This window comes from Symsagittifera roscoffensis, chromosome 3 (assembly GCF_963678635.1).
Source record: "Symsagittifera roscoffensis chromosome 3, txSymRosc1.1, whole genome shotgun sequence".
In the NCBI taxonomy this organism is placed as follows: domain Eukaryota; kingdom Metazoa; phylum Xenacoelomorpha; order Acoela; family Convolutidae; genus Symsagittifera; species Symsagittifera roscoffensis.
In genome coordinates, this window is record NC_087064.1 from 27,920,863 (window position 1) to 27,948,827 (window position 27,965).

General features: G+C 35.2%; 2 protein-coding genes across 4 annotated transcripts in view; both read left to right on the forward strand.

Moving 5' to 3' along the window:
• Positions 1-27,965, forward strand: part of LOC134841198 (intersectin-1-like) — a 333,033-nt gene that overhangs the window by 92,379 nt on the left and 212,689 nt on the right. The window lies entirely within an intron of this gene.
• LOC134841200 (uncharacterized) lies at positions 519-12,977 on the forward strand. Its single transcript, XM_063857030.1, has 9 exons — positions 519-851; positions 1,812-1,871; positions 2,022-2,074; positions 2,747-2,891; positions 6,779-7,438; positions 7,893-8,010; positions 8,456-8,694; positions 9,360-9,469; positions 12,411-12,977. The coding sequence occupies exons 1-9, from the start codon at positions 666-668 to the stop codon at positions 12,487-12,489; spliced, it is 1,650 nt and encodes a 549-aa protein (XP_063713100.1). The 5' UTR covers positions 519-665; the 3' UTR covers positions 12,490-12,977.

Genomic DNA, 27,965 nt, shown 5'->3' on the forward strand with positions numbered 1-27,965 from the left:
CGTGGAGAAAGTATATAATTAAAATAGTTGTTACTAATTGAAAGTGCAGTTATTTTACATGTACGCTGTACCTTTCACTTAAGTTTTATTTTCAGTGAAGTGGCTCTCAAGCTGAATAAAGTTTAAATATCCACTCTGATTGAATAGATGATAGATCTGCAACTGAACTCGCGTTATCTCATATAAACGTACGATCTGGGTTAGGCTGAAAATTGATTAATGTGTTCTGGGATTTTTTTGTACTTCAGATTCCAATGCCTCTGTGTAGTTTCTACCGCACACCTCGCGGGTGCATGTACGGAGATCAATGTCGTTTCGAACACGCAGACTCCTGTAGATTCTTCCAAAGTGTAGCGGGATGTCGATTCGGCAACAACTGTTCTTTTTCGCATACTCTTTCTTCACTTGATGCATATTCGACAAGGCGTGATCAAAGTTATCCAATCAGATCATCGGAAAACGAAAGCTATCGGAACTATTCAACCAGATCATCTCAGAATGATTATCATCAAAATTATCCAATCAGATCCTCCGAGCATGACTCATACCGAAATAACCAACTGAGGAGATTTGAGTATAGCTCTTATCGAAATTCAAATAGCAGCAATCAAGAAGCAGATTCTGTACAAAATAGACCAAAAACCAATAGTGAACCAAGATCTTTCATGTCTAGTTATGTCTCAGCGGGTAATCTGCAGTCTGCTATTTCTGTTGAGTCGTTGACTGAGGAAAAGATGGCGCTGTGTTTCAAAACTGACTCTGAGATTCTGAAGATGAAGTATCCCGAGTGTGATTGGTTGGACAACGAGAGGTGTGCTGTGATTGTGTTCGAGTGTAGTGACCCAGACTGGGTTAGTTGCAATCGATTTTTTGCGTGTTTGATAAGATAATGAGTCTATTATCAAAGATTACAAAGCAGCAGAAACAACTGGGTTGAAATGCATTTGTGAAATGGTAATACCATCTCGTCCCATGTAAATGGAGTCCATGATAATTTGATAATTTATTTGATGTTTTTACCCTTGCCATTAGCAAGAGTATTGCAATCGGGTACTATACTTTTTCCCCTTAAATGACTTTGTTCACAGGACTCATTCCACCAACTGAACTCCTGACATGCTCAATTTCCTGAAAATTTAAATAAAACTAATTTAACTTATATAGTTAATTATTAGATAAAGCGCGTTTCGGTTTGTAATTATTATTATTTTTTTCAAATAAATTGTTTTTTTTTCGCGCTCGTTGTTTTCGTCCTAATTTCTGTGGTTCATTTTCCATTTTTTTTGAAACGCCATTTTTTTTTGTTTGATAGGATTTCTTAGCTTACTTTCTAGTGCATGTGTTTTGTTCCAATTTAAACAGTTTTCTCTAAAACTGAAATTTCAGTAATTTGTAAATTTACCAAGTCTGATTTAGTGTTATTTTTTTTCATTTTTTTTTGTTTGTTTTAAACTAAACAGTTTTAGTTTTTGTTGTATCGGCTGAGTCAACTTATATTGCATATTTAAGAGGGGAAAAAATATACGCATGCGATTATGTGTTTCAGATTGGATTGGTCGTAAACATTTTTTTTTTAAAACAAGTTTGAAATTTTTTTGACATCAGTTTTGTTTTCGGCTCCAACAGGTTTCGACCCAAAAATTTTTGCCTCTCGGTTATTGATTTTCAATTTTCTATAAGACTGTTTATGAACTGCTGGCTATACAACCATGAAACTTAATTTTTCAGAAATGTTTTCAACTGATCCTTACTTTTTATCTATATTATGCCTCCAAATTATCATTCTGATTTGATAATCGTTCAGGTTTCAGCCATTCCCAATGAACGCCACAAGAGTCAAGATGACCTTCCCTCAATTCTATCCTAAGCAGGTAAATCATACATCCCCGCTCAATTTCATAAGGTTTTCTTAATTTATAATCGTTCTTTTACAGGTATTGCAGTGATAGCCTTTTAGCGATTCAATTCGAGCTGATGATTCAGCGTTGAAGTTTTATGGCAGATAGTTTTTTTTATTCTAGGTGCTCGAAGTGTCTTGTATTCACAATCAGGCTGTCCCGCGTCAAGTCACCAAGTAAGAATATAAAAAGTATTTTTTAAAACCATCCTAAGTACAATTATGATTGATGGGTCCCTGGAATGCATATGGATCCCAAGAAAAATAGTTGAATTTGAAAATTATTGATTTAGCGGGAGTTGTTGATTTAGCACTAAATGGCGGGACCCATTTGTCATTCCTATTTTTCTAAATACCCAGGAGTTGTACTAGATCACTGCTTTTAAAGCCAATAATGTTTTAGTCGGGGCCTAGGAAGTTAGACGATAAGCAAATTAGACGGATGCTACAAAAACGGAATTGGACGGAATTTATTTTTTACACATCTGGCATTTTAGACGAAAGGGAAAGGGCCAACAAAAATTTTTCTTTAGAGTCAAGTTTCACAAATACAAAAAGAACATAAAATGTCAATATCTATCAAAACAATTAGTTTAAATGAACATAAAATGTCAAATCTGAATATTACAGGAGAGTTTTGAATTGAATAAATTATGCATGATTGACTTGTAAAGTTTTTGGCCACCGAAATTGAACTGTAGTCTACAAACAATTTTATTTTTCTAACGCAATTTGTGTGCAAACAAAGTTAATTTCTCTCACTTTCGTCTATTTTCAAAACCGTCTAATTTCCTTTTCGGTACCTCCGTCTAATTTGCTTATCGTCTAATTTTTCAACCCCCGTTTTAGTCATATCAACAGCCAATTGACTGATTACCTCAATGCGCGACAGACGACAATAGATCAAAGTGGGTTCTCTGTTCTGATGGTGAGACCCTTCCTGAAGTGGTTCGACCGAAGTTTGAAAGACTTCTACTTCCGAGGACTCAAACAGGTAAAAGAATGATCATGATAGAATGTTCTCGGACTTGTATGGCCTTCAAAAACATTTACAATCATTCAGCTGTTTAGAAAAAAGATTCATTAGAATTTTTGGTCGGTTTGCAGATGTTTTTCTGCCAGAAACCCGTTTGAAAATGTAGTTCCGAAGACTTAGCAGTTTCAGGTAGACAATCTAATGTTGCCTAGAGAATATCAAAAACTTAATTTGCCAAGAATTGCTTCTAATTCCGTTAATTGTCAAAAGGTTTTCGAAGCTATCTGTAAAATCTAATATATCATCATCATCATCATCATCATTGCTGGATTATACACCCTTTTTGGTACTCAAAGGTGTTTGTTTTGTCTGTCTCCTTAGTACGTGGCCGATGTGTAATAATGAGATCTGAATAAATGTGTCTTCAGTGATTTTCTGAATAACTGAAAGTCCGTTTCTTCTCGCATTTTCTGGGGCAGTGAATTCCAAAGTTTTGCTCCACAATAGCTGAAAGATCTTCTACCTAAACTTGAATTAACTCTGGGTACTACCAATTTTGGACCATCACGCAAGCTATAGCTATTTTGTTTTAATTTGAGTATGTCTCTTAAAAATGCTGGACATAAATAGTTTCGGTTTAGTTTTTTGAAAACAATGCACAGTAATTTGAACTCAATTCGCTTCGAGACTGGTAACCAATGTAGATCATGTAGATAAGGGCTGGTTGGTGTTCCTTTCTTGAGTTGGAATACAAATCGTCCAGCTGAATTTTGTATTTTCTGCAGTTTCATCAAAAGGTAATTGGGTAAACCAAAATATAGGCTATTGCAATAGTCAAGGCGGCTAAGTATAAGGGATTGACAGAGTAAATGTCGGGTCTCAAAAGAAAGGAAAGCTTTTATGCTAAAAAGTTTCCGCAGAATGTAATAGGCCGAGCTACAAACAGAATTGATTTGTCGTTGTAAGTTAAATTTGGAATCAAAAATAAAACCAAGCACTGTAAGTGTGTCTTCTGATTTGACAATTTCATTATTAACACGTATGTTTATTTCTCTTGCAACCTTCCTGTCAACAAACAGAACTTCTGTTTTATCAGAATTTATTTTCAAATTATTCATTTCAAACCATTTGGTAATTTTGACTAGACTTGCATTCAGATGATCAACTGAACTATTTAAATCTGCGGCTGATAAGTAAATTAAACCATCATCCGCATAAATTTGATAATTCAAATCAAGAGATAAAAAGAGAGACCGTAGAGGTAAAAGGTAAATGCTAAAAAATAGAGGACCTAATATGGATCCTTGGGGAACTCCATTTTTCACAGATTCAGTCGAAGATAACCAGCTACTAATTTTAACTGCCTGGTAGCGACCACATAAATAAGACTTACAAAGTTCAAGAGCTGCTCCTTCAAGTCCAGTGTAATTTTCCAGACGGCGTAATAAAATATCATGAGAGACCGTGTCAAAGGCAGCACTTAAGTCAAGAGCCACTAAGATTACGGGGCATTTGCTTGAAAGCTTGTTAAGAATGTCATTACTGGTGTTCAAAAGTGCTAATTCAGTGCTATATCCTTTACGATACGCTGATTGATAAGGATCGAGAATATCAAGCTTGTTTAAAAGATGCAGCAATTGAATCGAGATTACTCTCTCAAAAATTTTGGATGAAAAAGATAATTGGGTAACAGGTCTATAAGAAGACAACAGATTTCTATCAAGTGTTGCTTTCTTCAGAAAAGGACTTATAATGCCTAACTTGAAAACATTTGGGAAATGTCCTTTCTGTAAACAATTGTTCAGTATGCCAGTAAAAGTTGGCACCCAGCTTTTTTGAATTTTCTTCATAATCTCAGTTGGCATAGAATCGCAGGGGCTGGTAGCATTGGACATGGATGCAATTGCTTTATAAATATCATCACAAGTAACTTTATTGAACGAACTAAATTTCACTTTGTCTCTGGCTAATGTTTCATTTGAGTCACGGTAATAAAAGTTATGAGGTTTCAATGAAGCAATGACGCTCTCAATTTTCTCAATAAAGAAAGTATTAAATTTATCTGCCAGATCTGATAAAGAACAATTATTGGGTAGCACTGATCTCGTATCAATTCCTAAAATTTCATTGAAAGAACTGTATGAGCTCTTTGGTTGTGATTTGATACGATTTACTTCCCTATTGTAGTAATCAAACTGTTTCTCTTTAAATAACTTGCGACAATCCAGATTGGCATTCTTCAGAGTCAATCTATTTTCCAGTGAAGGAACTTTATTGAAGATTCGTTCAAACTTACGGCGCTTTTGCTTCATCGTTTGCAAGTCATGGTCAAAAAATTTGCAGTTACGTTTTCTAAAAAGCCGAAATTTAGTTGGGTTAATATCAATTGTAACTTCAGCTACTATGTCAGAGAAATCCTTCATGGCTGTGTTGTTTTCTTCGAAACTGATTTGATTGATCAGTAAGTTACTTTCTATTTCTCCAGCTAATTCTATAAGATCAATATTGTCCCATTTTCTGTAAGGTTTTAAAATTCGTTCTGCCATTGAAACACTTATTGGTAGTAGAAAAGATATAACATGATGGTCAGAAACTTCGAAAGGGATCACGTTTAATTGCGATATTTTTATTTCATCTGTAATAGCTACTAAGTCTAAAATATTTCCAGAGCAATGTGTTGGTTCGTTTATAATTTGTTTCAGACCAAACTCTTGAAAGACATCTTGGAGGAGTAAATAACGATTGTCTTTATTATTAAAGAAGTGTACGTTGAAATAACCCAATATCACACATAAATCATAATCAGTGGAAAATTCGTAAATCATGTTGTATAATTGTTCTTTAAAAATCAAAAAATCTCCACATGGAGGCCTATAGCAGATGATGAATAATATACGACAGGTCGGAAAGGATATTTCGAGAACTTTTAGCTCTATCTCTGCTTGATTCAGCGATGATAACTGGTTGACTTTGAAGTCGCATCTACAAATCAATGCTATTCCACCTCCATTAGAGTAATTTCTTGGCTGGCTAAAAGTGTCATAAATTTCCAAATTAGAACAACACTGACGTAGTAAATAATTTTCATTGCTATCATGTTTCAGCCACGTTTCCGTAAGAAAAAATAAATCAAAATCATTTGATAGAAGTATTGAAGCAATATCTGATGTTTTATTTCTGACCGAGCGCGCATTCAATAAGCTAATGGAAATTGAAGTCTTCAAAGCTTTTGATAGTCAAGGCTTGTTTGATAGAGACTTCAACCATGTCTTAGCATTATCGTTTAAGAAAAATCTTTTGACCACAACATTTTTCGGCCAGAAAGCAGAATTTTCGATTTTTTCACAACAATCTCCGGAGAAAACGCAGTGAAAACTTCTGAAAGAGCCGTTTTCTATTGAAACTTCCCTGATATGTTGCAGTGGCGCATCTTTTTCATTACACCATTTAATAACATCATCTGCGGTATAATCTTTGCTAATACGACCAACATAAATGTGTCTTCTAGGTGGTGGTTTTGATACCCCTAAAAATGTTTGTGAGTCAGACGTTCCAATAATTGCCGCTGGCTTTTTTTCGGGCGTTTCCACTCGGGTTCGCTTTTTTCGACTAGAACTGTTCGACGATACACTGTCATTTCTGAGATGCATGCCTTTGATAAACGAAAAATCAGGCTAATATATTTCAAAAATTGATTTTTATTTTCTTCGATTTAGTTTTTCGTTTTCCCTGACTTGCGAAAAACTATTTGCTTTGTCGAATGGTGTGCGTGGTTTGCTTAAAGTTTCTCAGCAATCAGTGGTTTTTTGTTATCAGAGGATTGATTAATTTTTGAGTCAACTAAAATACCAGGATACCCCGATACTAGAGCTATTTAGAATAATTTTGCTCTGATTTTCTTTTAGGCTAAGTTGAATTCAACCGTTGAGGTTGCCAACATCAATCAACATGTAGATCTTGAACTGGACTCGGATAATACTTTTGATGCCACCTTGAAACAGACTTTTGTTGCTTATCGGAAAAACGAAGACGGTCTCTCCATCGAAGATGCGCGTGAAAAACTTGCCGAACAATTAAAACATCACAATTTGAACGATGAAGTCGATGAGTTTGATGATGAATATGAGTACTCGTCTAGTTCTGAATCTGATAACGAGGACGATTCAGAGCAGGCAGGGTCTGCATCTAGTTCTAGAAAACAAAACAAAGGTGGAACTGTGACTATTGCGGAAAGATGTGGCATTGAAATATCCCTTCTCAATTTTGCCTTTCAAACTGAAAATATCTGCACCATATCCTGTAGAAGTATTGGGTGCTCGTTCACTTGTTCACGGTGCGGTACTTTATTTGACATGAAAATGCACCCCAATAGTGCAATATCTCAGGAGTGTGTGAAATGCAGAACGAAAATGATGGTGAATTTTCGACCTTCGCTAATGCACCAGAGCTGTAATGTATTGGGCTATTTTGATACTGAGAATTGCTCCCCTCATTTCAACATTAATGCGGCTGAAACACTCTGGGCTTTCATGTGCAGTAATTGCAACATGACGACAAATTCACCGGTAAGAACGAGTCCTTGTCAAATATTGGGTTTAACGAAGCTTACCTGAGATATCCCATCAGAATATTATCTGATTCCGATCACTTTACGAGGAATTAAGTAGCAAGGCTATGGCGTGGGTTTTTTGTTATTTTTTGAGCGATTATAGATACATCCCAGAAAGCCCGTACGGGGTCCAGTGTGATATAATTTTATTTCCAGTATCGAGAAAAATTGGCTGGTCTGAAAAGTGTTGTTACTTCTACTTAGATTTTTGAAGAGCTGGTGAAATTGAGTACTCACGATCTTCAATTGTATTTTCAGTAGTTTTCATAAAATACAACTCTTAGAATTATCATGGTAAAATGTCTGCTGATATAATTCTTAAAATGTAGCGTGAAACTAAGGTTTGATATCTGAAAAATTGTGACTATGACCTAGGTAAAATGTACCATGTTGTTTTGAGCATTGTTTAGGCTGTGAATGCGGAGGAGGTGAAGCTGGTATTCTGCCACAACTGCCACCACAAATACGAGGTCAAGTACGCAGGGGTCAAGTTCAAGGACCTCATGGTACGACACCCTCACATGCCCAGTTAGTATAGCGAGCGCAGAGTTAAATAGTTGCACGGAATCTAAAAAGAATGCCTTGAATCTCACCAATACATTAAGTCAGATCTCTCCGACTTGTCTGACTCTCTATTAAGTCAGACTTTCTATTGGCGGCGTTAAATGATACTCGTATGATAAATGGTAACAGTAGCCTGACCCTCAAACTGCTTGAAAACTTCATATCACAAGGTTCTGCCGTTCGTGCTGTTTTGTGACATGCGTAGTGACTAAATAAAGTTGTGTTCTTGGGCGCAAAGAAAAATCACAATGATAGGTGAAATGTTTTTTTTTTTCGAAAAGCAGACCTCTGCATAAAGAATCATCTCAAAAGAAATTTAAAAAGTTATAGATATCCAATTTGCAAGATTTTCGTTTGGATCTTTCACGAGCCTGTTCTGTTTTTAATCTTTATTTAATTCCTAATTCAGAAATGACAGAAGCGAAACCAGCCACTGGGAAAAAGAAGGAGCGCGACATGCTTTCTCTGATCCCGGGCGAACCCCTTCCCAAAAAAGGGACGTGTAAACACTATCGGAAGAGCTACCGGTGGCTCCGCTTTCCCTGCTGTGGTAGAGTGTACCCATGCGACGTCTGCCATAATGACGTGGAGTTGCATGAGATCGAGTTTGCAAACAGAATGATATGTGGGTTCTGCTCTAAAGAGCAGGTTAGTGGGTGTGCTAATTGACGAAGTATAAACGCGCAATTAAACTTCAAATAGGATTCTTGATATAGCCATGGTATCATAACATAATTTCAAAGCAACAAATACTTCTAGTTAAGTGTAAAAGTTAAGTATTTTTGACTTATATATGCCTTGATGATTTTTTTTATTTTTCAGGTAAAGGTCTGAAAATGATTTTATAACTACAGAAGTGCATTGTGCATTCCTACATATTAGTAGTTTTATGAGTGCACTTTATATATGCTTTTTTGAGTTCATATCAAATCGATTTGTCAAAATATTAGGTAAATTGCGCTCTCCAATTTCAAAAGCGGAAATGACTCGTAAAAACAAGTTTCGAAAGTGGATTTTAATTTTTAGATTTTCTAGCGGAATCAAAAATTTACCCATTGATCCAGTTTTTGTAGATTGGGTCAAACTTATCAAAGACGAATCGATCTTGAATTGTTCTTGAAATTCAAAAAGCCAAAACCTGGTATATTTTCTTCGAAAGTTGAAAATATATTTCAACTATATATTTCAACTTTTACTTTTTTTCCAGCCATCTGTTGCCTATATTTTTTCTTTCCAAATTTGCTGTGACCCGAGAAATTACTTAATGTTATTCTTCGACGTCAACCGGTATTCAACATTTTAAATTTTTTCAGGGCTACCAGAAGAGTAAATCCTGTACGGGGTGCAGTAAAGAACTGGCAGGCACCACTGGATCCCACTGGGAAGGAGGGAGAGGATGCAGAAACCAGAAGAAGATGAATAAGTGAGCTTTGATTTCACATAACAATTGTCCATCAAACCAACTTAATTACTCAAGCGAACGTTCGCTTATGCGAAGTGCAGCTCTGCCTGTGCGGTAATATAAAATTTAATTTAATGCTACGGACAATCTTTTTGAATTTTTCAGACCATGCTAAACAAGCCCTCCCATTTTTTTTGTTTTCGACGAATCATTTTTCAAATTAACAAAATTTTTCTGATGCCAATTTAAGATAATATAAATTTTAAGCTTCTAGCTATTCAAAATCAAAATTTTTTTCCTATTTTTAATAATTGTTTGGCATACTTAATATTACTTTGATTTTACAAGGTTAAGTAGAATATTGAATAACAGAGAAAATTGAGTATTTTCGTAGTAGCCTCATAAGTCAGCATAGTGCCAGCTATAAGGAAAATCGCACATTGTGAACATAAGATATTACGGTAAATTCGCTGGTTAGGGGAAGAAGAAAGAGCCATCTCTTGATGTTAACTGCTTTGTTCATAGATTAAGTGATAACTTAATCATTAAAAACTTTTGCTAGTGTATAAATATAACTGTGTAGAAGTAAATTATTCTTGAATTACTTTATCAAAAGACAATGAATGAAGTGACAAGACACTAACTTAGGTCAGACAGATTTTTGTCAGGAAAAAGATTTTGATCATGTTCAAATTTGTTTTTTTTTGCAGTTTGATTTTTGATTTCATTCAAGCTCAATTCAAATTCAATTGCTGAAAAGAAGGCAAAATACGCTATTCAACGAAAGTACAAATAGTACAGAAAAGTTTGAATGGTTTTTGTTTCGATAGTGGTTTAAATTTTTAGCTTTTTCAGCTAAATGAAAATAATATCCTGTTTTTTACATGGGTCCGTTCTATGACAGAAAAAAGTGTCAATCGTATTGAAATAGAAAGAGTTAAATCTTGGTGTATTTTTTAAAATTCTAACGATGAACAATTTTTCAAAGAGTATAATTTTTTGGTTTTTTTGAGTTGATTGGAATTTTTTCAACTCTCTTTAGCGATGTATAATAATACTGGAAAATTTCAATTAAGGGATAATATTTTTCGTTTAAAGGATCCGAAAAGAAACGACCCCGTGAATCTTAAACATAATGCTTTTTCCATGCTTTAGTATGATCAGTACTACGTACAGTTGTTTTAAACGAAGAACTGTTCTGAAGCTAACAGTGGAAGTGGACAGGAACTTCGTCGTTGGATTTGTTCCAGTTTTTTTTTCTACGAAAAATTAGGTACCACAGTCAATTGTCAAAATAGGTTGAGTGTTATATTAAATTAAAGCCCTTTCAGTCCTGAGTCAGTCGACATTTAAAAAATTTTGAAACATTTTCTCTGTGTAGAAAAAAACGGAAGGAAAATTTGACTTTTAAATCTAATTCCGAGCTTTGTTTGGCTGTTATTACACAAGCGTTGCTTGTGTTATAGTATGAACTATCTTTTTTTTTAACCTAAATCGCAAATATTGTTGCGATAAAATTTGTTCATTTTGAAAGTGTTCGTTTTGATCAATAACCAGCTATTAAGTACAGCCAATGCTAAGCATTTTAACACAGATTATTATTGTTCCGACTTTCGTAACGAAAGTAACGGAATATTTGTGCTCGGGTGGTTTTTTTTTCAGACAAATTTCGACTTTATAACTAGGCATTTTTGACGGGATTTTTTTGTATCATTCAAAAAGTATTGTTGTCCTGAGCTTGAATTTGGAAAGATATTTCAGCTGTGATCATTTTTCGTCAAGTTTTGTGGGTTTAAAAATTGCCATTTAGGCAAATTTGGGACAATTGACTAGCGGTATTTTTCGCGCTATTAACGCGTTAGCGGATATTTAATCCGTCATAGAAATCGTTCCAAATTAGTTGAAGGACGCTTATTTGCCATAAGTGATTTGTTACTAGGAGCAAAATTTATCACTTTCTACTTAATATGGCGTGTGTGGTGATGATTTTCACAAAAAAATCTCAAATTGAAAATCTCATTTTTGTTACATTTAATTTTATCATGTTATTACTGCTCCATAGACTGCTCTATAAATTGAGGCATGTTAGTTGGTAATTTTTTTTTCAAATTGGCTGGTACTGCTAATGCGCCATAATTGGTGTGCGTCACTTGGCATTTATGTAGACTCAAAGTTTTACTCACTCAGTTTTTCACAGTAGCGTTATCGGTCATATTTTTCCTTGTGTATGCGAAGTGCAACTTCGCCTCTGTGTTTACACTTGCGAGAGCAAGTGTCTTGTAATCGGGAGCTAAACGTTTCGAGTCACGGACGGACCTTATTTTTTCAGTGTAATTGAAATTGAAATTTTTGTCCTGTAAAAATTGAATTGTCGGACGTTCGTTTGTCTGCTCAAGTTTTGTCGGCTTAGTTGCCGTATCCTAGATTTTTTTGCTGTCAACAATTTTCGTGATAGTTGCTAGTGTGAGTGTTTATATTTGTAGTTCCAGGAGACTGAAAACTTTTTTTACAAGCTTATTTTTTTCGTCTCAACTGATATCTGCTCAAAGATTGTCGGCTTTGTTTCTGCTTCGTAAGTTTTGTTCCGTTGCCAATTTGATATTGCTCGTTTAATAATTTGTTTTAGTTTAATAATTTGTTCTGTTGCTAATTTGTTCCGTCGGCTTTGTTTCTGCTTCGTCTCTGTAGTAGACTATTATAGGTGTTGTAACTGCTCAAAGGGCTTAATTTAAGCTGAAAAAAGTTATTTTTTGAAGCTTTATTTAGTTTTTTCTTTCTTGCAATAAGTTTTTGCAATGGGGTCAGAACTTTCTGTGATATTTGCACAGCAACCGACGAATCTTCTTGAATCGTTTGCTCCTACTTTACCCATAGAACTCTTATAATCAATAGTCAGTTTTCGGTTATATCTTGTTATTTTTTAACCGCTAGAAACTTGTTGATGGAATGATTTCTGTTTCAGAAGTGATGCACAGAAGTACCGAAATCGGAACAAGACAATAGCCAAGAAGAATGTCGCTTCTAATAACTCGAAGAAATAGACATTTCGCTCATATTTTAAATTTTATAGAAACAAATCTTTGGAGGCTAGATTTTCAGTTGGAAAATGAAAATCAAAGCATCAGATTCTCAGCGAGAAAATCAGCTACTTTGCTCCAAGTATTTCCCTCAATAATCAAAGTAATTTGAACACAATATTTGGCTATTGGCGCATTTTCCAATACTTTTCAAAAAAAATTTAAATGCGTTGTTTAAAGCACGTTGTTTGGCTATTGATGCGTTTTTTAGAGTTCTGAAAACAGTGGCGGAATACTTGTGCTCAATTTGGTTCTTTCTGTTAACGAATTTTGACTAAATGTCAAATTTTGACAAACTCTTAGGTTGAAAGTTACCTATTTGGGATCAAGTTTTGTGTTACAAAATATTAAAGTTCTGGAAGTCACCTGATCTTACATTGATTTACTTAATTGTTTCAGACGCGTGTTCAAATTTTGACTGAATAATAGAAAAATTGAAATAAAAAAATCATTTTGAGGCAACTTATCTTAAATTTTTTTTTGTCAATTAATATCTGCCCTTGCAAAACGTCATATTGTATGTATCTGAGTCTTTTCTTCAATTCAGCTGATACCGGGGTGCAAGACGTATGTTTCGGCTTTGAAAGTATGTTTTGATTTCGAATGTCGAAAAGGTGAAGTTTTTCGACTTATAGTCAGCGGTCGAGGAGCAGTTTTAAGTCGAAACATACTCGATTTTGTTGATATAGGCCGAGGACAGTCGAAACTTATGTCGAGCTCCGTCGAAACATACCCGATTGCGGTCGAGAAAGTCGAAACATAATTCGAGTACACTCGAAACATACTCGATTTCGGTCGAGAAAGTCCAAATGTAGGTCGAGCACAATTGAAACAGAAGTCGAGCGCAGTCGAAACTTTTCCGATTTCGGTCGGAAAGCCAAAACATAGCTCAAGGAAATTCAACAAATAGGTCGAGCACAAAGTCGAAATCATACCCGATTTCGGTCGAGAAAATCGAAACATAGGACGAGCACAGCCGAAACTTAGATTGAGCACAGTCGAAACATAAGTCGACAACAGTCCAACATACCCGATTCGGGCGAGAAAGTCGAAGCATAGGTCAAGCACAATCGAAACAGGTTGAGCAGTGTCGAAACATAGGTCGACCAGAGTCGAAAATGGCTAAGCATAGTCGGAAAAGTGTTTCATTAAAGCGAATTTTGTCGGGTTTATTGTTAGCGCAACTAAGAAAGTTACAAATAGCAAATTGATCAAGTTTAAATGTCTTTTTAATTTGCCGGTACCTAGACAATTGTGTTCGCTGATAATATACATGACCACCACGGGAAGGACTTCAAATAGTCCCAACGTCAGATAAAAGCGTTTTTTTTTTGGAATAACGTCCAAGTCGTCGCCATAGTACAGACAAAAAAATGAAACAGTTAGCATCCAAATCAAAGTAACCAAGTAAACCTAACAAACAAATGACAAACAGTTAGTACCACTATCTTGAAGCTAAATATGTTCATTAATAAAAGGCAATTAATAACAATAATAAACAAACATTCTTTTTTGCTGCCAAAAATATACGACAGATGCAAATGGTAAAATATTCTAGTTTATATGTGTTTTTACACGAGAATAGCTTGTGTTAGAGTATGAACTCTCTTTTTTCCCAATCTAAGTCGCAAATATTGTTGCGACAAAACGTGTTCATTTTGAAAGTGTTCATTTGGATCAATAATCAGCTATTAAGTACAGCCAATGCTAAGGATTTTAACACAGACTATTATATAACACATAGCACTTTTAGCTTCAAGTTATCATGGATCTGTAGCGTAGAGGTAGGGAAGGAGACCTGCAACAAAATAAGAGGGTTCGAACCTGGGCAGGGTCGGATGTTTTCAATGAACTTTTTCGTATACTAGCTAAAATGCGTCCACTAAAATGTTAGTTTGTAATTTTTTTTTTCAAAATGACTGTTACTGCTAAAGCGTCATAATTGGCGTGCGTCTTTTATGAAATTTTGTAGACTCAAAGTTTTACTCAATCAGTTTTTCACAGTAGCGTTGTCGGTCATATTTTTACTTGTGTATGCGACGCGCAATTTCGCTTCTGTGTTAATGTAGTGTTGGCTAGACTTAATCCTTCCTTTTCAAATGCAAAAATACCAATCATAGACGTTTAATTGAATTTTTTGTACTCATAGAATTGAATCATAAATAATTTTCCTGAAATGTATGATTACCAACAGAAAATAAAAAATTGAACTAAATAATCTACCAGCTAATCAAAAGTGAAATAAACGTAACAGTTATGTGAATCACAGTTATCACTAAACTTTCAGCTGAATTGATTTCAATTGTTTATTGAAAGTTTTAAGGATCATTTCCGTGCATTGACTTTTTCAAAGAAATACCAATGTTACTCCCAAAATATCCACATACAGACACTTGGATAGCCTTTTTTGCAGATTAGCTTTTATTTGTCTACTAGAAAGTTAAAGTCTTTAATTTTTAAAGCATTGTTTCTATCTTCAAATTTCTGACTAAAAACTACAAGAAGCGCTTCCAAATAGAGACAAGACTGCTCGTATCAGGGCGAAGCCCTGAATGTTCCGACTGCCTTTTAAGGTTTATGGAGCAGCAGTAATAACATAAAAAATTTAAATGAAATGAAATTTTTTTTCTAAAATTTGAAATTTTTTGTGAAAATCATCCCCCCACACGCCATGTAAAGTACAAAAAGATAGATTTCGTTCCTTGTAACAAATCAATTATGGCAAATAAGTTTCGTTCAACCAATTTGGAACGATTTATAAGATGGATTAAACATCCGCTTAAGCGTTAATAGCGCGAGTTATATCGCGCGTTAATTGTCCCAAATTGGTCAAAATGGCAATTTTTAAACCCTCATAACTTTACGAAAAATGAGCACAGGTGAAATATCTTTTCAAATTTAAGCTCAGGAGAACAATACCATTCGAATGATATTAATAAATTCCGTCAAAAATTGCTAGTTAAAAAGTCGAAATTTGTCTGAAGAAAAAAAAACCCACCCCGAGCACAAATATTCCGTTACTTTCGTATCGAAAGTCGGAACAAAAAGAGGTCATTTTCAACATTTTGACCATACAAGATTTTCAATTAGGCGCATAGTGAGCGCGGATTGATAGATTTTTGGCTCATGTTGTTTTAGAGATATGACTTCAAGTGAAATTTGAAAAAATGCTCGTTTCATGTTTTTGATATCATGATCATGAATCAACTGTTTCAATGAAATATAAACCCATTTGCTGAAAAACTGTATAAGCCCACTCATAATGGTCTCCATAAAATGACTAGCCACTTTCTGGTTCACAATTTTTTAACCTGAAGGACAAAGTGAGCTTCTAGTTCTGCCATACCAAACTATTGACTAGATGCATAGTGATCCTGTACTAACATGATCATCTAAGAAAATAAAGGACTCAGAATCAAAAACTGTAATTGCGAAGGGATGTAAACAGTAATTGAAACACAAACTAAACAAGTTTAGACGGGTACCGCGACAACTTGCAAGAAAAGGCAACTCGCAAAATTTAAGCAAAGCGACAACTCGCAAGTTTTTGAAGCGAATTTGGAAACTTTATATTCTCGGCTTAAGATCGCCGGTGGGCGCGCGTCGCAGCTTTGCGGCGATTACTGGCACTAAATTTTGTATCCGGCTCTAAAAGTCCTACCCTATGTTGCGCGGCTGCGTCGGTGAGTATATTGCGAGTTGTCTTTTAATGTGAGTTGTCTTTTATTGTGATTTGACTTTTCTTGCGAGTTGTCACACTGCGGTTTAAACCGATGCGCACAATATTCATTCTTGTTCGAAGCATTTCAGTTGGGTAATCAAATTTATACTAATATCATAGGCTGTAAGAAAAATCAGGCGCTATCAGTTTGATTGAGAAATCGCCAGTTAATCAGTGTTTTATTATGTAACCGAAGGCTGACAAATCTGAAGCGTGACCTGAAATTTTATTAGCGCAAGTTAACTCTCTTTGTTTCACATAAGTTACGGTCATAAAACTCAATGATTTTTTTCCGAATTTGATATTTTGCAATAAGATCAGCCACTAGGAAGATAGGCTCAACATTGAGCGCAAGAGTGTTACCATGATTTCGTGTTATGATTTCGCATTGATCGGCCAATTTTTTTTTGGAAAACCGCTGATAACTTCATCAACATCGGATTTTTCTTAACCGTTAAAGACGAATCCTTAAACAATTTTTCGGTCCCTCGAGCATATCATTGGTGAATAAGGCAATTGTGTTAAGTTTTTTTGTACCATCACTTTTCTCGATTAGTCGCAAAGAAACCGCGTTTTTGTCACAATTTAATCTTTCCATTTGAAAGCATTTATCAGACGATCTAAAAACAAAGTAATTTATAATATAATCGAAGCATGTCGAGCAGTCAAAACATACCCGATTTGGTCGAGAAATCGAAACATATGCTGAGAACAATCGGGGATTAAAGGTCTTCTTAATGTGCAATTAGCTAGACCTGATGTTATATAGAACCGCCAGTGGGTATAAAGGACTAGACACAGTGCCAATGTCAATTGAAAGCCTTTTTTGGGACAACCATCAAATTGTCGCCACAAAAAAGAATACTCGAACTTATTGAAACTAAACTAAAATGTTTATGAAAAAAATTTAGTCAACTAAACAGAACAATTAATTGACAAACAGCTAGCATCTTTCTTGAAGCTAATTTTTTTTTGAATGTTTGGGCAATTGCACATTAACTTATAATTGTCTTTTTGCAGGCTAGTTAGAATTTGTCTAATATCAATTTTAAAGAAATCTTTTTTTTCTAAAGCATGTTGTATCTCCAAAGTTCCAGCTAAAAATCCTACGAAGCGCTTCCACATAACGACAAAACATCAAAAACATCAATTTCAACAATTGTGATCATATAAGTTTATCAATCATGCGCATATTGAGCTCGTACTAACAGAACTGTGGCCCATGTTTTAGATATGACCTCAACCAAAACAAAATGTTTTGATGTCAACTGTTTCAATGAAATATCTACGTTGTTCGGTCAAATTTTTTATAGGCCCACTCATAGGGGACCGGCCTGTTAGGATGTGTGCCGATAAGGGGACAAATTTTGGGACAATTAACGCGCGATATATTTCGATCTATTAACGCGTAAGCGGGGATTTAATCCGTCCTAGAAGTGATTCCAAATTGAACAAAGGGAGCTTATTGGCCATAAATATTTGTTACTAGAGGCAAAATCTATCATTTTGTGCTTCTGCCCAATTTGGAAGTTTTTGACGATATATAATGTAACCTCAGATATAGGATAGTTGATTGGTTTTGGCGGTCGTTGAAGTGGGCAGCACATTAATCACTTAAATTCATCATTCGACTGGGTGAGCGTTTTTTGATCCTTAGGTATAAAACTAATAGGTCTTTTTCCTTTTAAGTTGACTTAAGTTTGGTTATCGAAATTTGGAACGTTTTGTAGCTTTGCTCTCTGTAATGCTCTTTCAAAGACTTCAAGAAGTCGTTTGCCTGATAAGTCCTGGCAATGGTCTTTCTCGAAATCTGTCATTGACATTCTTTTCATCCGTTTTTGGAGCCTTTCTGACTTTATCCCAAGTCCTCCAGTTGTAATTTAGCAGAGTTTCGAATCGAGGAGCTCCTCCAAGTAGTTTTTTTTCGTATTAGAATTCTGTTTGATCAAGTCGTCTGCTGTGTGTAATGATGTTTTTACGCAAATTTCACTAGCCTCGAGTGAAATTCAAACTTTTTTCTTCTGTAACAATTGTGAAAATTGCACGTTGAGTAAAACTTGACTATTAGTCGCGTCAAAGTGTCGACAACAGGATTAATTGCATATTGAAATGTAAATAAAAAACTTATAAAACTTACAAAAAACTTTGTTTAACCGTAATTTAGTTTGTTTTAAGAAAACTTATTTCGCAATTCAGTTCTTCTCTCCATCAAATGAGCATGAGTCATTCTCTCCATCAAATGAGCTGGGAAAAATGTGCTCCATTTATCTGCTAATTAGTTAAAATGATTGTACGCTCCGAAATGAGTTGGGTGTAATGATAGTGTTAAAATTCTTTCTTATTAGAAAATGTTTAAGATTATTGACTTCAAATTTCCTATTGGTATGTTACAAATCACATTGGCTTTCAGAATCAATTTTGACTTTTCGAATGACTTAACAAAGTACAGGAAAATTGCTCCATCAATGTGCTCGCGGGCCACAAGTTGAGGTAAAAATGAGGGAGTTTTTGAGCCTAGCAAAAAAACGCCTGCGAAAGTGCTAGCTGGGTGATCAAAAATTCTGTAGGTCGTCCTTACGGTCACCGCTCGAGTGGTCTATCTAGTCCAGGATGTTCTGCTGTGACACGTCTCGAAGACCGTATTCCTCGCGGCGTCAGATTTTTACAAGATCCAGACTACATCTCTTTTTTATAGCGGTTTTTCAAGGCTTTATTTTGTTTGCTTCAACAAGTAAACATTCTTTTTGTAGTCTTTGCCAACTGTGGTCAAATTAATGTTGGTGTTGAGACCAGTTTTCAAAGCGAGGTGGTGGTCGATCGTCAAAATACCTGGGTAGTACGTTGCTGAAGGGACGTTGGATTAAAAGAATGGTTCGGGCTGAGAGGCTCTTTGTTGCCTGAGACATCGGCAACGTTTGTCAGAGTTCTGGAGTTAAACATCGATTGCGTTTCAGTGAGAAAAGTTTTGAAAACTTTCAGCGTAAATTTTTCAGATCCAAGAATAACCAGGATTGTGCGTTTTGCGATCTGGATTGATTGCTCTCAGGCCCAATCAAACTGAGCGCTTATGATGGGTTGATTCTTCATTCGACTTCTTTAATTCCAAATTTAGTATAAATTTCAATTTTGTTGAGACATTTCATGCATTTTTTATTCATTGCCAGCTACTACGCAGGAAGTAGTTGGCCATTGTCACGGTAATTTTTTTTATATGAGCCTCTTCTTGCTGTCAAGCGGGCAAATACATATAGAAAGGTGTCAATGTTTAAATCTGGACAAGATCTGGTAAGCTGCTTTTGTTGTAAGACAGTTGAAGATAATAGCATATTGTTTGTCCGTTTGTTTTCCTTTTTCAATGAGGAATGGTTCAAAAAAATTTACTCATGCACTGATGAAGTGGAAATAAGACACTGCGGAATGCTAGGCATGCACCAATAATTAAGAAGCGTTGCTGTATGAAAGCTTTGGCAACTTCTGCGCTTTGATATATGCACATTTGATTTGCGTGTAAAACGTACAATTGAGTTTTTGCGTTTTTTTAGTCCAGAAAAATCAAAAATCGTGCATATTTTTCCATGCAAGGAGAAAATTTCGGTCAAATTTCGAGCTCATAGAAAAAAATTTTGATCCGAAAAAGGATTAAATTGAATCAATTTGTTTTTACTGTCAGTTTTGTTTTTGTTTTCTAAACCTTTGATAGCTTTGGGGAACGATTAAACCTAAAGAAGTTTAAAATTGGCTTGCTCCATGTAAAAAACCGTTTGATATCAAAAGATGGCTCATTCAAAAACGGTACTATGTTTTTGTTTCATTTTCGAAAGCCCGCAAAAACCATAGTTGTTGCAAGCATATTTGTTTTGTGCCACAATTTCCTGGATTTTTTCAGGAACAAAGAAGATGTAAGCCTTTTTTCGCTTATTTCTTTGTGCTCTAGACCGCTAGTACCATAATATGCAGGATTCAGCTTGGTTGAAATGTGATGTTAATGTTGTTCGATCATTGAAATTTTAGTGAATATATTAGCATCAAACGTTTTATGCTTTGTTGTTTATTTTTGTCAGTCAAGGACAACCTGACTGTCTGTCCATATATGGAAAAAAGATAGTCTATTGAGATGAAGTTTCATAAATGCAAATGACAGTAGACTTACTCAAATTGTTGCAGCTTCTAATTCAGGTTTAGGCACATTAAGTTGTTTTACAAAAGCAACTTTTCTCTTGCCAATTAAAACTTAGTTTGAATAATTGTGTGGTCGGCTTTATGCATTAGCACGAAAAAACTGCGGGCATTCCACTCCTTGATGCGTCTATAAATACTTGTATTTCCAACTTCTATGAATAAACGTTTTGATTTGGAAAAAAACTGCGGGCGAGGTTATTCTAATCAATTGGAGGAAGAAATCCAGGACCTTTCGTATCTTACGTTATTGATCGTCCGGTATCTGATCCTCTAATTGCAATTGTAGTTATTTTCAAATTCCATTTCTGTCCAAAAACACTTGTTGAAACTTTAATCTCGTCGTTGTCTTCGTAAAGAATACTTTTCAGCGCGAGCTTGTTGTTTGATAGAAATTTCGTGAGTAGAAATCACCTTGTCTTTTGATTCCATGGTTTCTGCGAAAATCGATTGTGCTTTGTTTAAGGTAGGTAATCTAATTCGATGTATTCATCCATTCGAAGCTGTTTAACATTGCATCACACATCAGAGGAAATAATTTTTGATTATTGAAATCGCAATTTTGTAATTCAAAAATTGCGCAGAATGGGAAACATTTGCCACCTAAAATTAAATGCGTGTACTCATATCGATTGCTTTTTCCATGAATTTCCCAGGAAAAAGTCAAGGTTGTTCTATCATCTTCACAATTGCTCAATTCCATGAACAGCCCCTCAATACTTGCAAGAAGACCAATAGAATGTTTGTTGAAGCGCAGTGGAATTCCGTGGATCCATTTGTTTACATTTTCTAACTCATCGTCTTTAACTGTGCGGCAATTTAATGATTTTAATTGATTGAGCGCTATGTAGATTTTTTTCTGCATTTCAGTCTCAGTATTTTACGGCAAAAGTACTTTCATACATCTGGTTTGTTTTTGAACTTGCAAGGATTCGAATTGCTGCTAAAATCTTTCTAGAGTATATTTAATTTTCTGCTTTGCTCAGTTATGTTTTTATAAAATTCCAAAGTAGTCCAATGGTTGCTCAACATGTTCATTTGATTCGATGTGAAATACAAATCCCGAAGTTTATCTGCTGCGCACTCTTTTAATTCCGGTGGGAGCAATCGGTGATACTCTCCTGCAATTGTCTAGCCCAATGCAGTTTTTAATCCAATGTGGTCGGAAATCATTTCTTCGATCACTTGAATGAGGAACAAATGAAAATAATAACTCCAACTAGCACCCTGAGCTGTGCGCTAGCAATTTTGGAAAATTTAATTTGTTTGTCTGGTTTCATTCAGATGAGCAACCTTTGCACAAGGTTTGTTTGGAAATGGTGTTTTGTAAACCTTGCGGACTGGCAACGCTTAACAAATATGTTACTTAAGAGATAAAATACTACCAAGTTCTTTTTTGCAACCGGCATCTCATGGTTTATATTTGTATTGTAAAGACATATTGGCAGTTTCTGATGATAAAATATCGGAAAAATCTGAAATTTAGTCAAGCATGAAAGTAAATTGGATGCCGGGGTCAATGAGAGCGTAAGTGTTGAAAACTTTACCCTTTTTGATGAACGAAACTAGGGTCAAGTACAATTGCCTAAACCAAGTATTGAAAAATCGTTCAAGAGTTACTTTTTCTGAAGCAATAAATCCTCCGCCAGGTTGATGCTGGTAATCACAGTCACGATTTTGATGTCGACCGTATGCGTATGATGCACTGTTATTGTTTACAAATCGAAATGGGTCATGAATAAAAGCATATTTAAAACTTTTACTTTGCTGACATCGTATAAATGAACTGCAATTGTTTCGTGACTGTCGGAAACTCAGAAATTTTATGCGCTACTCAAACTGTTACAAAAGATTGACTTTTCATCTGGTGCCATATTTTGGTAACCGGAGCAATAGGCAAAAAATGGTTCTATAATAATTGAGGCTTTTTTTTAAATGAAATTACGGCTTTTTGTCATTTGTTTGTCAGACCTCATTTTACCGCCGTTTTGTTTGTGCCAAAAGAAGATAAACTGCGAGTGTTTAGTCCTTGATCTTTGATCGAGGAAACGCCTAGAAAAAACTGGTCTCATTGCAGTCGTTCAGAAACGTTTGCTTGTATTTCAAAGCACTTCTGAAAAAATTCTACGGTGTTTTTATGAAGGTTGCGAATTACAAAATCACTCATACAAAAAGTTGTTGGGTAGGTCATCTAAGCAGTGCCATTAACAATCTGATTTCTGTCAACCATACTCTGGAACATTTTGTCCAGTCGTGGTAAGCCATCAGGTCTCCGTCATAATTAGGTAGTTTTTTAGGAGGTAGTTCAAGAGGCAACTTGTAGCCACTTTTGTCATGTCTGGGTAATAATTTTCCGGTCAGTTTGATGGCTTTGCATTGTTGGAATGGCTGCGTTTAATTGTAATTAGGATGATTGAAAAAATTGACTGAGTATCTCTAAAAGTATCTCTACGCTGTTCGCTGTTTGATAAGATCGGACTTTTAAAAGCCTGTTTAAGATGATGCTGTGATTGTAGATTGTTTAATTGCGTTCATTACTCCCTTGATGATCCCTTACTATTTGTTCAAACATAAATTGCTTTAAAACTGATAATTTGAAGTACTTTGAGAAAATGGGTTCTTGTTTCCTCGGATATCTGTAGGGGGATACGTATACTGCTCTACATTGTCCTGATGTGTAGGATGAAATTTCCAATCATTTAAAGTCGAGATTTGTAAAACATTACCTGGTTGTTTACGATTGAAATATGCAAATGAGGATGATTCCAATGAAATAATTACTTGTAGATTTGGATGAACTGCAGAAACTGAAAGCTGGACGGCTTCGTGACTTTGATTTAGTCCTAAAATGGCTGGCAAAGCTTTTTGTACTGATGAAAGATTTAGTTAGTTTGTCGGCTGATTAGATTGCTGATATCCTGTAAGAATTACTGGATTGAAGTTTTCTTCGCTCGATTGAGAAGTTAAAGATGTAACTTCTCCAGACAATGGTTCGTTTGCAGATTGGATTAAAAATTTTTGCGGTACGTCAGTTTTTGAGTTTCTGTGAGTTGGCATTTCCTGCTAAAAAAATCCAGGTTCTCCGTCAGATAAATTGTTCATGCCATTGCTATAGGGCTGAGTTAACTGATCTCCGGCCTCTGTCAAGGACAACGGAGTTTTGTCTGGATACAGGTGTCGCTCTTGTTACGTTACTTGTATGTGTTAGAACCAGAAAAGCTGGTTAAGTTTTCACTCAGTGTTGACGTTTTGGTTTATTTTTCAAGACAACTTCTGAATCTAATCCGCAACGTCAATATGTTGAGTGAAGACTTAACCAACTCATCCTGGGTGCTTGTCTTTCCATTAACTTCTGGAACTAAGCACATACTTAAGAATCATTAGCGAGTTTTCTAGTCGCTATTACTTTTATTTGTTCCAATCGGTCTTCAGTTTTCCGCGCCGAAGTCTTTAAAAAACTAACATATGTTCCTCTTTCTATCTCTGACTGTAGGAATTTCATTGACTGACTTCTTTCAATCGGAGATTATCTATCACTAGCTGAGGCAATTTTTGTTGTATATGTTGACATATTGTTGGTTTTGGTTTTGTACGTTTTGTTAAAGATTGTAGATCAGGACGGCGCTTTTTCCGTTTCGGACGTATTTAAAAAAAAAAACAATATCAATTAATAGTTTGCCTTTTTTCAATTTTTTTAAATTAAATGAGTTTTTCAAAAACCTGTTAGGAACTGTGTCTTTTATTTTATAATGAATTTTTCTCAAGATTCTTCTTCGAATGAGTTAAATTGAAATTTGTTTTTGAAAAGCACAAGTCAAACTAACTCACTGTTATCTATATATTTGATTAAAATTATTCAGATTTTTTCTTGTAGCTAGCTGGAAAGAAAATTTTTCAAAACAACGACCATTTCCTAATTTTTTTAAACCGTTTTGCGAAATAATTTTTGTTATTTGGTTCTAAAAACAGATATTTTTGAGCAAACGCTTTTTTTTCAAGAAATAAAATTTTTTTTTTTTTCAGTTGTTTGTTTTTTTTTCTGCAATCTTCAGGCTGCGCCAAAATGAAATGATTCGAAAGAATTACAATTTACCTGAAACAACGAGAGGAACACGCGTCTACATACAAACACACTTCAAAAAGAGACATGGGAACGATTACTATATTTACACCAAGACGAGAGAGAACAAAAAAACATTTAAAACAATCATTTAAAGTCGAGGTTTGTAAAACATTTCCTGGTTGTTTACGATTGAAATATGCAAATGAGGATAATTCCAATGAAATAATTACTTGTAGATTTGGATGAACTGCAGAAACTGAAAGCTGGACGGCTTCGTGACTTTGATTTAGTCTTAAAATGGCCGGCAAGGCTTTTTGTACTGATGAAAGATTTAGTTAGTTTGTCGGCTGATTAGATTTCTGATATCCTGTAAGAATTACTGGATTGAAGTTTTCTTCGCTCGATTGAGAAGTTAAAGATGTAACTTCTCCAGATAATGGTTCGTTTGCAGATTGGATTAAAAATTTTTGCGGTACGTCAGTTTTTGAGTTTCTGTGAGTTGGCATTTACTGCTGAAAAAATCCAGGTTCTCCGTCAGATAAATTGTTCATGTCATTGCTATAGGGCTAAGTTAACTAATCTCCGGTCTCTGTCAAGGACAACGGAGTTTCGTCTGGATAAAGATGTCGCTTTTGTTACGTTACTTGCATTACTTGTTACGTTACTTGGTACGTTAGAACCAGAAGAGCTAGTTAAGTTTTCACTCAGTGTTGACGTTTTGGTTAATTTTTCAAGACAACTTCTGAATCTAATCCGCAACGTCAATACGTTGATTGAAGACTTAACCAACTCATCCTGTGTGCTTGTCTTTCCAACAACTTCTGGAACTAAGTACATACTTAAGAACAATTAGCGAGTTTTCTAGTCGCTATTACTTTTATTTGTTCCAATCGGTCTTCAGTTTTCCGCGCCGAAGTCTTCAAAAAACTAACATATGTTCCTCCTTCGATCTCTGACTGTAGGAATTTCATTGACTGGCTTCTTTCAATTGGAGATCATCTGTCATTAGCTGAGGCAATTTTTGTTGTATATGTTGACATATTGTTGGTTTTGGTTTTGTACGTTTTGTTAAAGATTGTAGATCAGGACGGCGCTTTTTCCGTTTCGGACGTATTTAAAAAAAAAAACAATATCAATTAATAGTTTGCCTTTTTTCAATTTTTTAAATTTAAATGAGTTTTTTCAAAAACCTGTTAGGAACTGTGTCTTTTATTTTATAACGAAGTTTTCTCAAGATTCTTCTTCGAATGATTTATATTAAAATTTGTTTTTGAAAAGCACAAGTCAAACTAACTCACTGTTAGCTATATATTTGATTAAAAGTATTCAGATTTTTTCTTGTAGCTGGTCAATTTGAGGAAGAAATCCAGGACCTTTCGTATCTTACGTTATTGATCGTCCGGTATCTGATCCTCTAATTGCAATTGTAGTTATTTTCAAATTCCTTTTCTGTCCAAAAACACTTGTTGAAACTTTAATCTCGTCGTTGTCTTCGTAAAGAATACTTTTCAGCGCGAGCTTGTTGTTTGATAGAAATTTCGTGAGTAGAAATCACCTTGTCTTTTGATTCCATGGTTTCTGCGAAAATCGATTGTGCTTTGTTTAAGGTAGGTAATCTAATTCGATGTATTCATCCATTCGAAGCTGTTTAACATTGCATCACACATCAGAGGAAATAATTTTTGATTATTGAAATTGCAATTTTGTAATTCAAAAATTGCGCAGAATGGGAAACATTTGCCACCTAAAATTAAATGCGTGTACTCATATCGATTGCTTTTTCCATGAATTTCTCAGGAAAAAGTCAAGGTTGTTCTATCATCTTCACAATTGCTCAATTCCATGAACAGCCCCTCAATACTTGCAAGAAGACCAATAGAATGTTTGTTGAAGCGCAGTGGAATTCCGTGGATCCATTTGTTTACATTTTCTAACTCATCGTCTTTAACTGTGCGGCATTTTAATGATTTTAACTGATTGAGCGCTATGTAGATTTTTTGCATTTCAGTCTCAGTATTTTACGGCAAAAGTACTTTCATACATCTAGTTTGTTTTTGAACTTGCAAGGATTCGAATTGCTGCTAAAATCTTTCTAGAGTATATTTAATTTTCTGCTTTGCTCAGTTATGTTTTTATAAAATTCCAAAGTAGTCCAATGGTTGCTCAACATGTTCATTTGATTCGATGTGAAATACAAATCCCGAAGTTTATCTGCTGCGCACTCTTTTAATTCCGGTGGGAGCAATCGGTGATACTCTCCTGCAATTTTCTAGCCCAATGCAGTTTTTAATCCAATGTGGTCGGAAATCATTTCTTCGATCACTTGAATGAGGAACAAATGAAAATAATAACTCCAACTAGCACCCTGAGCTGTGCGCTAGCAATTTAGGAAAATTTAATTTGTTTGTCTGGTTTCATTCAGATGAGCAACCTTTGCACAAGGTTTGTTTGGAAATGGTGTTTTGTAAACCTTGCGGACTGGCAACGCTTAACAAATATGTTACTTAAGAGATAAAATACTACCAAGTTCTTTTTTGCAACCGGCATCTCATGGTTTATATTTGTATTGTAAAGACATATTGGCAGTTTCTGATGATAAAATATCGGAAAAATCTGAAATTTAGTCAAGCATGAAAGTAAATTGGATGCCGGGGTCAATGAGAGCGTAAGTGTTGAAAACTTTACCCTTTTTGATGAACGAAACTAGGGTCAAGTACAATTGCCTAAACCAAGTATTGAAAAATCGTTCAAGAGTTACTTTTTCTGAAGCAATAAATCCTCCGCCAGGTTGATGCTGGTAATCACAGTCACGATTTTGATGTCGACCGTATGCGTATGATGCACTGTTATTGTTTACAAATCGAAATGGGTCATGAATAAAAGCATATTTAAAACTTTTACTTTGCTGACATCGTATAAATGAACTGCAATTGTTTCGTGACTGTCGGAAACTCAGAAATTTTATGCGCTACTCAAACTGTTACAAAAGATTGACTTTTCATCTGGTGCCATATTTTGGTAACCGGAGCAATAGGCAAAAAATGGTTCTATAATAATTGAGGCTTTTTTTTAAATGAAATTACGGCTTTTTGTCATTTGTTTGTCAGACCTCATTTTACCGCCGTTTTGTTTGTGCCAAAAGAAGGTAAACTGCGAGTGTTTAGTCCTTGATCTTTGATCGAGGAAACGCCTAGAAAAAACTGGTCTCATTGCAGTCGTTCAGAAACGTTTGCTTGTATTTCAAAGCACTTCTGAAAAAATTCTACGGTGTTTTTATGAAGGTTGCGAATTACAAAATCACTCATACAAAAAGTTGTTGGGTAGGTCATCTAAGCAGTGCCATTAACAATCTGATTTCTGTCAACCATACTCTGGAACATTTTGTCCAGTCGTGGTAAGCCATCAGGTCTCCGTCATAATTAGGTAGTTTTTTAGGAGGTAGTTCAAGAGGCAACTTGTAGCCACTTTTGTCATGTCTGG

Coding starts and splice junctions, on each gene's coding strand:
- LOC134841200 (XM_063857030.1), top strand. CDS start 666: ATGTCTAGTTATGTCTCAGCGGGTAATCTGCAGTCTGCTATTTCTGTT. Junction 7,439..7,892: donor ACATGACGACAAATTCACCG/GTAAGAACGAGT, acceptor AGCATTGTTTAG/GCTGTGAATGCGGAGGAGGT. Junction 8,011..8,455: donor ACGACACCCTCACATGCCCA/GTTAGTATAGCG, acceptor TTCCTAATTCAG/AAATGACAGAAGCGAAACCA.